The sequence below is a fragment of the Solanum verrucosum genome, unplaced genomic scaffold (assembly GCF_900185275.1).
Source record: "Solanum verrucosum unplaced genomic scaffold, falcon-dt-bn FXZP01000118.1, whole genome shotgun sequence".
In the NCBI taxonomy this organism is placed as follows: domain Eukaryota; kingdom Viridiplantae; phylum Streptophyta; class Magnoliopsida; order Solanales; family Solanaceae; genus Solanum; species Solanum verrucosum.
Window position 1 is genome coordinate 1310526 of NW_026020568.1, and position 16896 is coordinate 1327421.

A 16896-nucleotide genomic window follows, 5' to 3' on the forward strand; every position below is an offset into this window, starting at 1 on the left:
TCATTTAGTAAGACACGTCACGATTTAGTCAAAATGAGATGTATTTTCATGTTCTTATTAAAGTTTTAGCGTATTATGAACATCTCTAGTTACTAATAGACTTAATTCCAAAGAGCCAATATCAAAAAATTTAAAGAAAAATAACTTCTTCTAGACCACATGAACCCAAAAAAATAAAGAGTCACTTCATTGATCGACAGGTCACGCAAAAGATTCACATGATTGAAAGTGAACAAACTTAAGACGATCACAAAACTCTTAGTTCAATGTTGATTTTGTAGCCTTGTTTTAGTGATAAACACATGATATTTGATATATGAGCTCTATCCCAGCGGGTTTTATATAACACAAGAATGTACCCACACGATTGCACGACAGAAGCTCATCAGGCAGCACGAAGAGTTCTCTAGTTATAACAGTAGTGTAGCACAGTCTAATGGACAAGACGAAGAGCTTTAAACTTCAGAAGATTCAAACAACTTCTCAACATCTGCTATTATGTTTCGAGCTTCTTCAAATTCAGGGCCTTGTTTTTCGTCTGTCTCCTCTAACTCAACCTGAAATAAATTATCAGCAGAGAAACAATTCACATGAGCTCCTTAAGTGAAATAGATGGTGGCAATAGGAGGCATACTTTTAGCACAGTTCGGTTCATGCATCTTTATTAGAGTTGAACTAATAAAACATATTGGAAATTAAGTAGTCTTCCAAGTATCACAAATAAAAGACTTCATAGCATCACAAATCATTTTTTTCTTCTTTTTGGGTGTTCAAGAGATTTGTAGGTACTAATTTTCAAGGCAAAACTTGAGAGCTTTCCACATTACTCATCCTGGAACCTCACCCCTTACCTTATGGCATTCATTTTCGTCTACTTTAACAAAGACTTTCTGCACTTCTGCTGAGGTTCATTTTCTTTTTTCACTTTAAAAAGACATCCTGATAAAGTTTGTAATACAAAATCAGAACAAAGAAAGCTAAGGTCAAATGCATCTTGAGCTGTTTTCGCACAATCAACAAACGATCAGTTGTACCAATAATGCTAAAACCTTCACTCATAACAGAGTGGTTGGACTTCTTTGGTTCAAGAGTACATATTATGTCCTAGTAAGTCATCCCACAGTAAAAAAATAAAAATAAAAAATCCGGCAAGACAATTTCATGAAATAGATTGAATCAGCTACAAAGATTATATATAATCTATCCACTTAGATCAGTCAGAATTAGTGAAAAAAGACATTTTTCTAGCAGGAAGAAGTCTTTTGAACTATTAGATATCAGCAAAGACAGCACTCATTAAGAGAAGGCATGTCAACTACATAATGAAGATTAGGTTAATTTGATCTTAGATGGTGCAACATACTGATACTCGTGTTAGATAGCACAGTGAAGATCTGTAGAAGATGGGAGAGAGTATTAGGCATATGATTACAAGGGCATCCAAAGTCTTCAATTGTTTGGATAATTCATCAGAATCGGAACAATATACGGGGAAATAAAGCAACATCATACCCGACTTAGCTCCTGTTGTCTGGTGGACAGCTTTGCGAACAAGATGCTGAAACTCCAAGAGAAATGACCTAGCTACGGAATTAACTATGTGTCTCCTTTGTTGACTAGGAGATGTGCAGACATTGCATACTATAGACCGTAGAAATCAGGGTTGGAGTGTTATTGAGTGTTGAAATACAAAACGTCCTTATTTGGAATCTACTACATAGGTGGAGGGGATGGAAAAAGAAGAGCACAAACATCCCGTCAGCATTATTGATCAGTGACAAAGAGAGGTATCGTTGAAGTACACTGGCAAAAAACACATGGCACATCAAAGAGATGATACTCACACTTATAGTTACCAGATATTTCAAATTTAAATCTCATCTCAGAATCTGGGGGCCAAATAAATTCTAGGTGGACGCTCAGTTGATAGTCCAGCCCATGTAATCCCTATAGAAGCTCAAGATAGGAAACCATGAGAAGCCAAGTTATAGCCCAATTTCAAGTGATACAGAAATGGTCTATCTGGTTCCTAATTGAAAAAGGGACCCAATTTTATATCAGGGAGACCATGCCTACAGCTCACAAAGAGAGTTTTCTAGAATCTAGACACACTGAAGATCAAGATCTGAGCAGCTTTGTTTGGCAGTTTGTTTCTTTCACTTTGAGCTGAAGAGGTCTAGGAATCAATATTCGAGACAGTTCCGACTTTAGTGAATTATCAAATGTCGCAAGTGTATTACAAATGTTAAGGGACCAATAGGTAGATAAATTTAGAGACTTCAGTGAGCAAATGAAGCTCTCTGATAATGTGACCGTAGAGTTGGAGCAGATGGGACCTGTCTTTAGCTTCAAAGTCGGATAAGCTTCTATTACCATGGTATGAGGGTCCAGACAATATGCAAGAGGTGAATTTGACGCATCAACATTAAGGTGCCAAACTCTGTTCGTAAAAATATATGAACAGGAATTGAGGTTCTATAGGAGGGTTTCAATAGGAGAACTCAGATTTTCTTTTCTTTTTTACACTAGTAACATGGAGAACTCAGGTTTTCTTCTGAAGAACTGAAAAGGCATATGACACAGAAACACTCTCTATCCTCTCTAAGCAATTGGGGTTTCATACGAAGGGTTTTGAAGGGGAAGCTCAGAATTTCTTAAAAAAGAATGAACACAGATGAAGCAGAAACAATCAGCTTCTCATCAGCAGATCCCCAGATAAGAATGAGATAAAGAAGCTAGAATTTTGGAAATTAAGGGACCATTGATGACACAAAGGGAAGAAAAACAACCAAAACTAATTAACATTTCTTGTCTAGTAAGTGAGGAATAGATGAAACCATGGAAAAGGAGGATGCCAAAGATGCTTACTTGACAAAAATGAAAGATAATATCTTCTACTTCAATGAAACAAAGAGTGTGTCTTACCGAATTGTCATCCAAATAAAGTGGAAATCATGGAAAAGGTGGATTCGATTAAGATAATATCCATAGGTAGAAGAGGTGGCGTATTTATAATGTGGAAATAGAAGAGTTTGGAGTTGCAAGGATAGTCAGTTTGGAATTATAGATTTCTTTTGTCAGTAACCCAGTAACCGTAATGCAACTAAAAATCCATATGGATAGCTGCACCATACTCTAGGAAAGATGTCACTGTCAATATTTGGGTCAAGGAACCACATGAAAGGTCTGACAAGGGAATCTATACTTCCGGTTATAGAAGGGCTTCCTCGGGGAAACGAGTTGATCTCCACAACTTGCAAAGAAGTGAACATCATTATTAGCAAGATAAAGGCTCTTTGACATATACCCTAAGACAAACACATTTAAGGATCCTTAATGTACTGCACTCATTATTCCAGAGGAACTACAAAGGACTAATCCAATGTTGAGTTGCAGCTTGCAACACAACATGGCTTAATTTAGCATAAAAAAAACAACACCTCCTTTGACGGATCAAACTACTTGCAGGCTTCCATTGATTCATTTAGTTATCTTCCTACATATTTTTCCTAGTTGTTTCATTTTATTTTTCAGTTCTCCTCCTGGATTGGGGACAAGAGAGCTATAGGTAAGCAAGCAAGAAGGATAGGTGTAAAAAGGCAAGGCAAGTGGCCCCAATGTCAATTTGAATAACTGGTAAGTGTCTCATGTTGGTCCTTTTAGTGATTATGGGTTGATCCTAGTTTTTCGATTTTTTAGTTTTCCTTCAAACAAAAAATATCGGTTTATTAATTAATTTATTTTTATTCTTTATTTATATTTTTTTCTAAGGAACTAATTGCTATCCCAATTAGGAATTTTGTGCTCTCAGCTTCTCTCTGGGATGGGGAGGGGGCAGTTTAAGAGGTGGGAAGCCCAGAAGTGTGAAGGCGTTAAATGAAGCACTAATAGGCAATAGCATATTACACAATACCAGAGTTCCTTTAAGGTCCTCTAGTGCTCCTTCCAGGCGCTTGCGACAATCAGGGACCATCATTCTGGATTCAGCCAGCACATTTTCCTGCATTACACACACAATAAAACAAGGCAAACAAGTAAGCAAGGGATATTAAGGCCTCATTTGTTTTTATTAAGATTAAGACGTTTGAATTTGAATGCGCATATGAATGATTAAGATGGTGTCTCTAGATTTTAAAACCGAATGATTAAGATTGTTTATCTTTTTTTGATGACCTAAGACTGTTTATCTTTCAACATCTGAATGTGCATAATTTATTTATTTGTAAGCATAACAAATATACAATTCAAATAAAAAAGTATAAATATTAGAAAATATATATATATATATATATATATATATAATAAAATCACTATTTGACTAAAAAAAATGAAACATTTATGTCACTAGTGATGGTGGAGATGATTTGTAGTGGTGGTGATGATAGTTGTGAAGGTGGAGGTGATTGGTATTATAGTGACTGGTGTGATGGTGGTGGTTGATAGTAGAGGTGGTGGTTGTGATGGTGAAGTTGGTTGATGTTAGTAGTTAGTGGTGTTGATGGTAGTGGTTGACAATGTGTTGGTGGTGGTTGGCGGTGATGCTAGTTGTGATGGTGAAGTTGGTTGATGTTAGTAGTTGGTGGTGTTTATAGTGGTGGTTGACAATGTGTTGGTGGTAGTTGGCGGCGATGATAATTGTGATGGTGAAGTTGGTTGATGTTAGTAGTTGGTGGTGTTGATAGTGGTGGTTGACAATGTGTTGGTGGTAGTTGGCGGCGATGCTAATTGTGATGGTGCAGGTGGTTGGTAGTTAGGATTGGTCGTAGTGGTGGTGAAGGTGGCACGAACGGTGACGACAATGGTGGTGGCAGTGGATATAATATAATGATGGAGGTGGTAAGTGTGATAGTGATTGACAATAGTGGTTGGCTGCGGTGGTGGTGGTTACCAGTGGTGATTGTGATGATAGAGATGGTTGGTGGTGGTGGCCGGTGGTTAGCGGTGGATAGTTGTTGACAATGGTGGTGATGGTTACGATGACAGAGGTGATGGCTGGTGATTGTGGATAGAGTGATGGTGAAAATTTTCACACGAAAATACCTCTTAATGATAATAAGACTTTTGTTCAAGATCTAAGTGATTAAGACTTATTCAAACCAAATAAATGCTTAAATCTTAATATAAGCAAATGCACTTAATGTTTGAATCATTTCCCGAACAGAAACAGATGTTGAAGGTTCTTCGACTGGTTAAATGCATGTATAAACCATACAAAAATACTTCAGGTCTAGTCTAGGAAAAACTCAGATGTTGTTGGTTAGCTCTAGTTAAATTTGCATATGATGGCATCTAAGCTTCTACGAAGCTAATGCTCAGTAGAAAACTAAGAAGAAAAGAAAGATTATTCTTTCTACTAGATCAGTTGAATTTTATTAGACGAAATCACACAGGGAGGTTGTTTAACATAGATACAATCACTTATCAAAACCCTGAATCAAGATGAAAACCGAAAAAGGAATAGGAGATGTTTCTTTCACTTGAATAAATTTGCCACAATAAACTGTTTACTCGTAGTTGACACTACATCTTTAGTAACTCCCTTTTCTCGCTTAGTGCTACCTCTCCTCCTTGTTAGACAACTTCTCTTAATGTATAATCACTAATCAAATAGGCATATAAACATGTCACAATTCATACATTGATGCACATCTGTGACCATGGCACAAAAAGGAAATAATGGTGGTTTTTTTAATAGATACTTGGTATTTTGTTTCACTACACATCAAATTGCATAATATGTCCTTCAAAATCCACGATCTGCATAAGGGTAAGGTATGCGTACGCACTGTGAGAAATATATACGAAAAATATTATTGAATTGTGTATCTAAATAGTTACATTGAGACCCTATTTATAGACACTACATTGGAATCCTTTTCCAACTAGGATTCCTATTCTTATTCCTATTCCTATTCCTATTCTTATTTCTATTATAAGTAGGAAATACTTATTTCTATTCTAACACTCCCCCTCAAGCTGGTGCATACAAATCATATGTACCTAGCTTGTTACAGATGTAATTAATACGAGGACATGTGAGGGACTTGGTGAAGATATCTGCAAGCTGATCATTTGACTTCACAAATTTCGTAACAATATCTCCCGAGAGTATCTTTTCTCTGACAAAGTGACAGTCAATCTCAATGTGCTTAGTCCTTTCATGAAACACTGGATTTGATGCGATATGAAGAGCCGCTTGATTATCACACACAAGTTCCATCTTATCAACTTTGCCAAATTTTAGTTCTCCCAGCAACTGTTTGATCCAAACTAGCTCACAAGTTGCTGTCGCCATTGCTCGATATTCTGATTCTGCACTAGATCGAGCAACCACATTCTGTTTCTTGCTCTTCCACGACACCAAATTACCTCCTACTAAAACACAATATCCGGATGTCGAACGTCTGTCAGAGGGTGATCCTGCCCAATCAGCGTCTGTATATCCAATGATATGCTCATGGCCTTGATCCTCAAAGAGTAGTCCTTTACCGGGAGCTGACTTTATATATCGCAGAATACGAACAACTGCTTCCCAATGACTATCACAAGGGGAAGTCATAAACTGACTTACAACACTCACAGGAAAAGAGATGTCAGGTCTAGTCACTGTGAGATAATTCAACTTTCCAACAAGTCGTCTATACCTTTCAGGATTACTAAGTGGCTCCCCCTGTCCTGGAAGAAGTTTAACATTCGGATCCATAGGAGTGTCAACAGGTCTACATCCCATCATCCCTGTCTCCTCAAGAATGTCTAAGGCATACTTGCGCTGAGAAATAACAATACCTGATCTAGACTGAGCAACCTCAATACCTAGAAAATACTTCAATCTGCCAAGGTCTTTAGTTTGGAAGTGCTTAAAGAGATGTTGCTTCAAATCGGTGATACCATCTTGATCATTACCGGTGATAACAATATCATCAACGTAAACAACCAAATAGATACATCGACTTGGTGCAGAATGCCGATAAAACACAGAGTGATCAGCTCCACTACGAGTCATGCCAAACTCCTGAATTACTGTGCTGAACTTCCCGAACCAAGCTCGAGGAGACTGTTTTAGACCATAGAGTGACCTGCGCAATCGACATACAAGGCTACTAGACTCCCCCTGAGCAACAAAACCAGGTGGTTGCTCCATATAGACTTCTTCCTCAAGATCACCATGCAGAAAAGCATTCTTAATGTCCAACTGATGAAGAGGCCAATGACGAACGGCAGCCATAGATAGAAAAAGACGAACAGATGCAATTTTAGCCACAGGAGCGAAAGTGTCACTATAATCTAGCCCAAATATCTGAGTATACCCTTTGGCAACAAGGCGAGCCTTAAGTCGATCAATCTGACCGTCTGGACCAATTTTGACTGCATAAACCCAACGACAACCAACAGTAGATTTACCTGCAGGAAGGGAGACAAGCTCCCAAGTACCACTCTTATGTAAAGCAGACATCTCATCAACCATAGCCTGCCTCCATCCAGAATGAGAAAGTGCTTCACCTGTAGTCTTAGGAATGGAAATAGAGGACAAAGACGACACAAATGCATAATGGGGTGATGATAGACGATGATAACTTAAGAAGGTATAATGTGGGTTAGTATTTCGAGTGGATCGTATACCTTTTTGAAGTGCAAGCGGTTGGCTAGGAGGAGGCAAGTCCGCAGTAGGAGCAGGGTCTGGCGCATGACATGAATCATCTGGGACTAGGGTTGGACGTGGACGGCGATGATAAGTTAGTAGTGGTGGCACTACAACTGGAGATGTAGAAGTAACCGTAGATTCCACAAAGGTTGGCACAGGTAAAACCTGAGGTATGGGTAAGACCATAGAGACATCAGGATGATCAGAAGATGTATAGTAAGGCTGAGACTCAAAAAATGTAACATCAGCAGACATAAGGTATCGATGAAGATCATGTGAATAACAACGATACCCTTTTTGGACTCGAGAGTAACCAAGAAAGACACATTTGAGGGCACGAGGAGCTAATTTATCTTTTCCTGGGGCTAAGTTATGAACGAAGCATGTGCTCCCAAAGACACGAGGAGGGATAGGATAGAGATGTGACTGAGGAAACAGTATGGAATGGGGAACCTGATTCTGAATAGAAGAAGAGGCATTCTATTTATCAAATAACAAGACGTAAGAACTGCATCTCCCCAAAAACGCAATGGAACATTGGATTCAAGGAGAAGAGTACGAGCGGTCTCAATAAGATGCCGATTTTTTCTTTCAGCTACACCATTTTGTTGAGGGGTGTATGGACAAGTAGTCTGGTGAATAATGCCTTGGTGAGTCATAAACTCCCGAAATTGGGAGGATAAGTATTCTAAGGCATTATCACTACGAAAAGTACGAATAGAAACACCAAACTGATTTTGTATTTCAGCAAAGAAACTTTTGAAAATAGAAAATAACTCAGAACGATCTTTCATTAAGAAAACCCAAGTACATTTTGAATAATCATCAATGAAACTAACAAAATAACGAAATCCTAAGGTGGAACTGACTCTACTAGGACCCCAAATATCAGAATGAACTAATGAAAAAATAGACTCTGAACGACCCTCAGTACTACGAGAAAACGTAGCACGAGTGTGTTTCCCAAGTTGACACGACTCACAATCTAATGTGGATAAACTAGACAAACTAGGCACCATCTTTTGCAGTTTGGATAGACTCGGATGTCCCAAACGTTTGTGAATTAAATCTGGGGAATCTGTAATGGAGCATGCTGCTAAGGAATTTGAAGAGGTAAGATAGTAAAGGCCTTGTGATTCATGTCCTGTTCCAATCATCTGTCCCGTACTGCGGTCCTGCATGAGAAAAAATCATCGAAAAAAGTTATGCTACAATGTAGGGCTTTCGTCAAACGACTAACAGATGCTAGATTAAAAGGAGAACCAGGGACATAAAGAACAGAGTCTAGGGTGACAGAAGATAGGGGTTTGGCTTTTCCAACCCCTTTTGGTTTGGTTTGGATCCCATTGGCTAAAGTAATAGCTGGAAGAGATTGTGAATAAACAATATCGGATAAAAGTGATTTATTACCAGAGATATGATCAGAAGCCCCAGAGTCCATGACCCATGTTCCAAGAGTACTAGATTGCGACACACAAGCAAAAGAATTACCCGCAACAGAGACATCAGGTTGTGCAACCGAAACTACTTGTGGAGACGTTTGCTTATTTGCGCGATTTCGAAGGAACTCATTATATTCCTTTAGAACAATAGGATCATAACTGGGTGGTGGACCATGCAAAATATAACATATATCACGAGTGTGTCCAGGCTTATGACAATGACTACACTTGGATCGAGGTTTCCCAAAACGCCCTCCTCCTCGCCGATTCTCCATAGATTGATATGTACGCTTTTCAAAGGTTTGAGATGCAAGAATAGATAAGTCAACAGTGGGTGATGAAACTACCTTGTGACTGGGAGGTGCCGCAAGACGAAGGAGACGAGAGAATAATTCATCGATTGTAGGAACTGTAGGGCTAGCTAAAATCTGATCACGTACAGAATCATGATCAGGAGGAAGTCCAGCAAGAGTAAGAACTAGAAACAATGTTTGTCTGTGTTCTTGTTGTTTTTCCACATTCGTAGTAACTGGCATTAATGTGTCAAATTCCTCCATGACTGCCTGTACCTGTCCTAAGTAAGTAGACATATCGGATTCTTGTTTCTTTAAGTTGGTCAATCGAGATATCACATCATAGAATCGAGATATGTCATTAGTGTATAAAGCACGAGCCTTTTCCCAAACTGTATAACACGTCTGGAATGGGCGAAACAAGGGCATCAACTTGAAATCAATAGAACGCCATAGGAGACTACATAATTGAGCATCTACTTTCTCCCATTGTGCTTTGGCTTTTGCATCTTCCTCACTAGTCTTTGCCTTTACATCTACCTCATAAGCCTTGTTCGTTAAGTGATCTTGGACACCTTGACCCTTGCACCACAACTCAACCGAGGAAGCCCAAGATAAATAGTTTGAACTTCCCAATAAAAGTTCTGAAGTGATTATAGGGCTAGAACTTCCAATCCCCATATTTTTGGAACCAAAAACATCACACCCAAAAGACATTATGCTAAATTTGTCTCGGAAAATTCAAATCTCGAAGAAAAGTCGCCGGAAACTGCCTGGAAATAGCTGGAACTCTAATTCCGGCGATCGGATCTGGTCAAAAACAGTATGGGCCTGGTCGGATTGGCTGGACGACCTCAACTGTCAAAAAAATCTCAAAAAAATATGATCAGAAAAGCCCTCACGCGCCGGCGCGTGAGACAGATCTCGCCGGAAACTGCCACCTCCGATAGGCGCGTGAGAGCGCGTGGGGTGGTGTTTTCCGGTGGTTTTGGCTGGGGTTTGGTCGCGGGGGCTTTCCGAGCCTCGTGGTGGTGTTGGTTTTCGCACAACACCCACAGAAAGAAAAAAGTATAACAAAATCAGACCCAACAGTCACCGGAAATTGACATAGACATACGGTGACTTGTTTGTTCTCACCAATGCTCTGATACCATGTGAGAAATATATACGAAAAATATTATTGAATTGTGTATCTAAATAGTTACATTGAGACCCTATTTATAGACACTACATTGGAATCCTTTTCCAACTAGGATTCCTATTCTTATTCCTATTCCTATTCCTATTCTTATTTCTATTATAAGTAGGAAATACTTATTTCTATTCTAACACAATCTCCAATCTCCCCAGACCCCACATGTGGCAATACACCGGGTATGTTGTTGTAAAATCCAAGATAATTTTTCTTTACATGATATTAATTTTCTATCTCAAGCCACATAAACCAAGTGAACTTCAGAAATTTTACACGACACATTGAATGTTAATTTTGTGATCTCCACTAACTGAATTTTATAACTTAGAGTTAAGGAGGCATTTGGCCATAAAAATTGTGGGTACTTGAAAAAAGTAGTTTTTGTATCAAAGTGAAAAAAGATATTTAAAAATTGGAGCTGTGTTTGGCTATGAATATAAATTGGAGTTGTTTTTTAAATTTGTGAGTATTTTGGGATTTGGAGTGGAAAAAGTGAAAAACAGCTTTTGGGTGTTCTTCGAATTCCGGAATTCAACTTGTTGACACTGAATTCCAGAACTTTATGGCTAAAAAAGTGATGTCTGGAGTTCAACTCCAGAAAAATGTATAATAAAAATAATGGCCAAACGCCCCCTAAATCTACCTATTTATCATGTGTATGTGGCAGCTGGGGAAAAACCACAGTTGAGTAATTCAATTTAAACTCTACCTGCCTAATCAAAACAATTTACCCACTATTGTGATGAAATGCAATAGCAGAATAAGCCCTTTACCAAGTTACGATGTAAATATCCTTAAAAACTGTTCCAATGTCCTCCATTAATTACACCAAAGTGGGGAGTAAACAGTAAGGGAAAGGCCAACATTGGGTGAAGAGGAAAGTTGTTGGATCAGGCACCAAATCAAAAGTGAAATCTTAACACAACAAAATTAAATTTTAATAAAAAAGTAGAAAACGAAGGAACCTGCTGTTTGAGGTCATAGGGATCGGCGCCTTTCTCCTTCATATCAACAGTCTTAGCAGCTTCTCTCTCAACCTCTTTCTCATAGGAATGGAGCTCCTTCAGTATGCGTTTGCAAGTAGATGTCTTGATTTTCAGATTTCTGACCGTAGCCATTGTCAATGCTCGATGAAATCTGTCAAGAAAGATACTAATGTGTGAAATTTTGAGAAGGTTTAACAGATAATATTAAAAGGGTTTGTGCAAGAGCTTTCGGAACACAAAAACATTACTATGTAGGAGAGTAGGAGATCTTTGGTTGGATGATTGACTTGTTACCATATTTATAATTATTTATTTTGAGATGATTGTTAACATATTTATATTGCATCGTTTCTTTAAATATATGATTCGTCTTAACTGTTATGGTAAATTCTATACTAAACATCTATGTAATGGAATTATATTGCAAATATTTTTGTTTTGTTTTAAAATCAAACACTTATACTTTTATATCATAAAATTTTACATAAAAAAGTTAACAAAGTTCCCTTTCCTCAAAGTGCATGTTAACAAAACTTCTTGGCACACGGTGAAACTCCATATGCCATTGCTAGAATGGCTAGAGGCTAATGGAGGAAAACAGAAAACAAGATTCAACTCTTGGATGTTAAGCTGGCTAAGGCGAAGAGAGGATACCATAGAAGAAAGAAATTGCAGCCGCCACAGGAACAAAGGAAAGAGCCTAGAAACTGAGCCTGCTATGTCCCAGCAAAACATCGCGGTGAGTGCACAGAGTGGAGCATTATAACCCCTTTGAATACAATTAGTGAAAAGGAGAGGATGAGAACACACAATCATCAGCTCCAAGGAGTGTGATTGCCCAGATCTCAGATCCAGTTTTGTGGAGGGGTACCAATAAAACAGTTAAAAGAAGCAGCTGGAACGCAAAGGAGGCTAGACATGACACATGCAACTGCTATGAATAAGCCATGGGTAAGCTTATTTGATGGAAACATAAGGCCATCTAAAGATATGGACCTTAGAGCATTTTTTCGCTTTTAGCTTTTGATAACACTGGACGACTCCCCAACTATTGTTGCAATAGCCAGATTCATTGGTAACCAAAGTTCCTATGCTTATAAGTCTATAATCTATTATCACAAAGATGGGTACTTCATACTCAAATCTCATAGCATCTGTGATAGAGATGAAATTGTGCTATCAGGAGCCCATATCATAAATAATAAACCAGTCACTGTTAAACCATGGGTGCTGATTTCAGATTCAATGATGAAGTATTGAAAATGATTCCAATATGGGTTAAGCTCCCTAGCCCTCCCCAAAATTGCTGGGGAATGAACTCCTTAAGCAGAATAGCCACTGGTTTGGGAACTCCGATATATGCTGATAAATGTACTACTAAAATGGAGAGGATCTCGTATGCATGTTGCACGAGTACTAGTTGAAATGGATGTCATGATTCCTCCACCTGAGATCCTTGAAGACAAGGTACTTGATCCTATTGGTGCTATATTTGAACAATAAGTAAGATATGATTGAAGGCCACAATGTCCAGTTAAATCAAACCAAAAAAGAACCAGAACAAGTAGGCTCCTCCCAGAGTTGAGCCGAAGAAAACTAAGTTTGGACGAACAAGGGTGAGAAACCAGCTGAGGCAAAAACAGGACAGAACCAAAGGAAGGAAATCAATGATCAAAGACCTAGAGACAAGAGGCACCTGAGGCAATTAACAGGCAGAAGTTGGACCAACTTGAGACAATGACGATGAAACCTGTATGATAATTTCACAAGAATGACAACTTGATTGACTCAAGGGTGTGACCTAGTAGTCATTGAATCCAGCAGAGGCAAAATCACTAGGTGATTCCTTCCCATCTATCCTAGACTAGGTGGATAGATTGACTTGGTACATGTTGCTAGAGGAAGGCAGCAGGTATCCCGTGGAATTAGTCGAGGTGCACGCAAGCGGTTATTACAAAAACAGGAAATGAAAACTTGATTATAGCAAGAGGAAGCCATGAGCAAATCACTCTATCAATTGAATAGAAACTTAGTCAATAATCATGTATTTAAGGATATCACATCAAACATTTTTTTCATTCAAACATCAAAATGTTCAGTTAACAAACCTAACCATGATTTTCCGGACAATTTCAACATGAAAGTTATGCAGATTATATTCTAATAAGACCAAGACTAACTTCCTCAACCCAGAATAGACAGTGATCCATCCATAATACCTTACGTTTCAGTAACTTTTTCCTTATCCCAATCAAACTTCCAGAACATGTAAACACAAGCAAAGCTCTCATTGCAACATAACAATCATCACAAGCCTTGTTGCATTTAAATTACTATAAATAACATAAAGAAAAATAGTGGTAATCCCTTAATTAAAATAAGATCCGTTTTAACAAAGACAAAACTCAACCAAATGAACAAAAATCACATTTTCCTGCAGTTCAAAACTCTACCGTTTCTCATTTCAATTCCACTCAAAAACACAATTTAGTAGCAATTATGCTATTGTTCAATGACAAAGGATTGCTTAACTTAGACGCAGACAATTTTCAATGCCATAGGACTAACCAGTTCACGATCTACCTGACTACCCAAAACTTACTCCAAATCAGTTACTTAGACTTCATGGGATCGTCTCTCAGACAATTTGTCAAACACATTGCAGGCAGAACTTTAACGAAACTATTTGTACTACTCAGAAAATTGAATCACCCTCCCATTTACAGGGAACTTTAACCAAACTCCACATCAAACGAACCAGAGAAAAAAAACTGGGAACAAGAAAAGAGAGAGCACGAACCCGGAGGGCGATGGTCGCTGGGCTAGTGTACTGCCGGTTGTGGTGCGTGAGCAGATTCTCGAGATGTGTGTAACCTTTACAAGAAAAACCTACTATAGAAGCTTCAATTTTTTTTAAAAAAACATCCCTTATTACTCTTCTGTTTAATTTGGAAGGTTGTTAGTTGTTACATATTGTATCGTAATATGTGTTATATTGTATTGTTTTAATTAATATAATATTTTAATATATAAAAAGTAAGGTTATTCATAATTATAATTAAAAATTAAATTAAATCGCAATTCAAACTAAACTGATTAAAAAATTGATATTTGATTAGGATTGATTTTAAATTCTGAAAATCGATATTATTTGATTTTGATTTTACTAAAAAAATAACTAAATCGAACTGAGAAATTGTATACATAAATTTATAATTATTTATATATATTATTCATAAAAATATTATTTTTTTGTTAAGAATTAATAAACGTAAGTCTTTAATTTTATCATTTTATCAAGTCCAACACTTAAATCTTAGTCCAACTATTAAAATCTTAAGTTCAAATCTATCAAAAATTATTACTTTAGTTTTTACCTAACCTACCTCACATTAGTTTGTCATAATTTCTCAATTGTTGAGCTTGGGGTTATTTTTTTCTTATAAAAATCTGATCTTTGGTATCACTTAACTAAATCATTTTGTTCGTGAATTAATAACTCTATTATTACTTAATTGAATCAACAGTGATTTTATGTGGATTATTCATATACTAGGTGTTTGTGTCTATGGAGATGCATATGCCCTCAACAAACTTATTACTTTCACATCGAAAAAATCAAAAAATTGAACCAAGTCAACAATAATCAAACCGACGGTTTTTTTTTTTTTTTTTGCTTAGTTTAGTTTGATTTTAAAAGAGAAAAAGGTCTGAAATATATTCGAACTTTGGAAAGGACCTTTTACCCCCCGCACAATTTAATAGTGTATTTTAAAGGTATATATGTGCCACGTGGGATCATTAATTTTGCATCATTATAAATAGTAATGTGTTCACGTGGGCACATATATACCTTTAAATTACACTATTAAATAGTGTAGGGGGTAAAAGGTCCTCCATAAAGTTTGGTTCGTAACAACAATTTCGGTCAAAGTTAAAATATTTTTCAGACTCTTTTCCCATTTTAAAATTTAAAAAATTGATTTGATCTTGATTCTAACCAATAATCGATCCAAATTGAACCATGAGCACACCTAATAAAAAGGTAGAATAATGAATAAACTAAGATTTAGTATAAATATTTAAAAAAAATATTAAAATAACGAAACATCAAAGCGATCATACGAAATCAATCCTTATAAAAATATGACTTTATGTCGTTATCTAAAGAGGATTTTTTTTATAAAAAAAGAAAAGAAGTGCTTAGTGTAGCTAGTGGTGGCAAAATGGGTGGATATTCGCTCAATTAGTCTATTTTAAAATAGATTGGTTATTTATCATTTAAAAGTGAGTGAAATATGAATCAATTCATATTATCTATCATAAAATACGGGCAATTGTTATGAATCAGCCCCAGCCCAATAGGGATACCAACAAGGATATCACACAAATAGATATTGGGCCGAGTAAAAGCAATCGGGCCAGGCCTTCACAAAGGATTGTTTGGGATCCAGGCCCATTTACACTTTGTTAAAAAGGGCAAATGAGTTGGAAAGAAGGGTTATGCAAATTGTTAAAGAAAAGAGTGTTTCCTCTCATCTCCCTTCTTAGTCTAAGCTTCTCATCCCCTTCTATCCATCTATCAATTCCCTAGTTCTTATGTTTAGTATCTCTACGATTCTGTTTGGGTTTTTGCTGTTTGCGTTGTTGCATTTACTTTGTGGATTTGTAATTGAACTCTAGTCTTGTTAATATAGTTGAGAAGTTTGTTACCGGTACAATTGGATTTGAGTTCATTACAGCAATTCAAGGGTATCAATCAATTGCAGTCTGCTTAATATATGTAAGGGTGTATGTACATTTATTAAGGATGTATCTGATATGATGTAAAACATTTTTGTTAAATACTTTTCAATTTTCTCACATATTTGGCTTACACGTTTTTTCTATTTTTTTAGGAAAAAACTCTTTCTCTAATTTAAGAAAAAGTGACTTTCATAGATAAAGTTGGAAGGAGGGTGGGGGGAATTAAAATTTTCCTTAAATAAGGAAAATATTTTTAAAAATTTTCCTTAAAACTCATCACTCGAAATGAGTTCAGACTTGAGATCCAATATTCAACCCCAACTCTCAACCTTGACTCAAAAGCTAAATTTTGATCTCTCGACCTCGATTCAGAACCAATAATTTTTCCAAAAAAAAAATTCAACACAAAAAATAAAATATTCTCCTTCATATCGAACACACCCTAAAAGAAGAAAAAGAATAAGATTTTTTTTGTAATGAAATTAAAGTACATACTTCTCTATATAATAGGAATTAACGGGTGATATGGATCGCTATATTAGGGCAAGCTAAATAAATCTCACTACTTTAGATCCAATTACTAGGATTCCCT

At 36.9% G+C, this 16896-nt stretch overlaps 1 protein-coding gene across 1 annotated transcript; it reads right to left on the reverse strand.

Annotated features, from left to right (window-relative positions):
- Nucleotides 1-162: 162 nt before the first annotated feature.
- On the reverse strand, nucleotides 163-14440 carry LOC125810632 (tubulin-folding cofactor A). Its single transcript, XM_049490101.1, has 4 exons — nucleotides 14359-14440; nucleotides 11538-11709; nucleotides 3914-4000; nucleotides 163-557 (listed from the first exon to the last, which is right to left on the reverse strand). The coding sequence occupies exons 2-4, from the start codon at nucleotides 11688-11690 to the stop codon at nucleotides 456-458; spliced, it is 342 nt and encodes a 113-aa protein (XP_049346058.1). The 5' UTR covers nucleotides 11691-11709; nucleotides 14359-14440; the 3' UTR covers nucleotides 163-455.
- Nucleotides 14441-16896: the final 2456 nt, after the last annotated feature.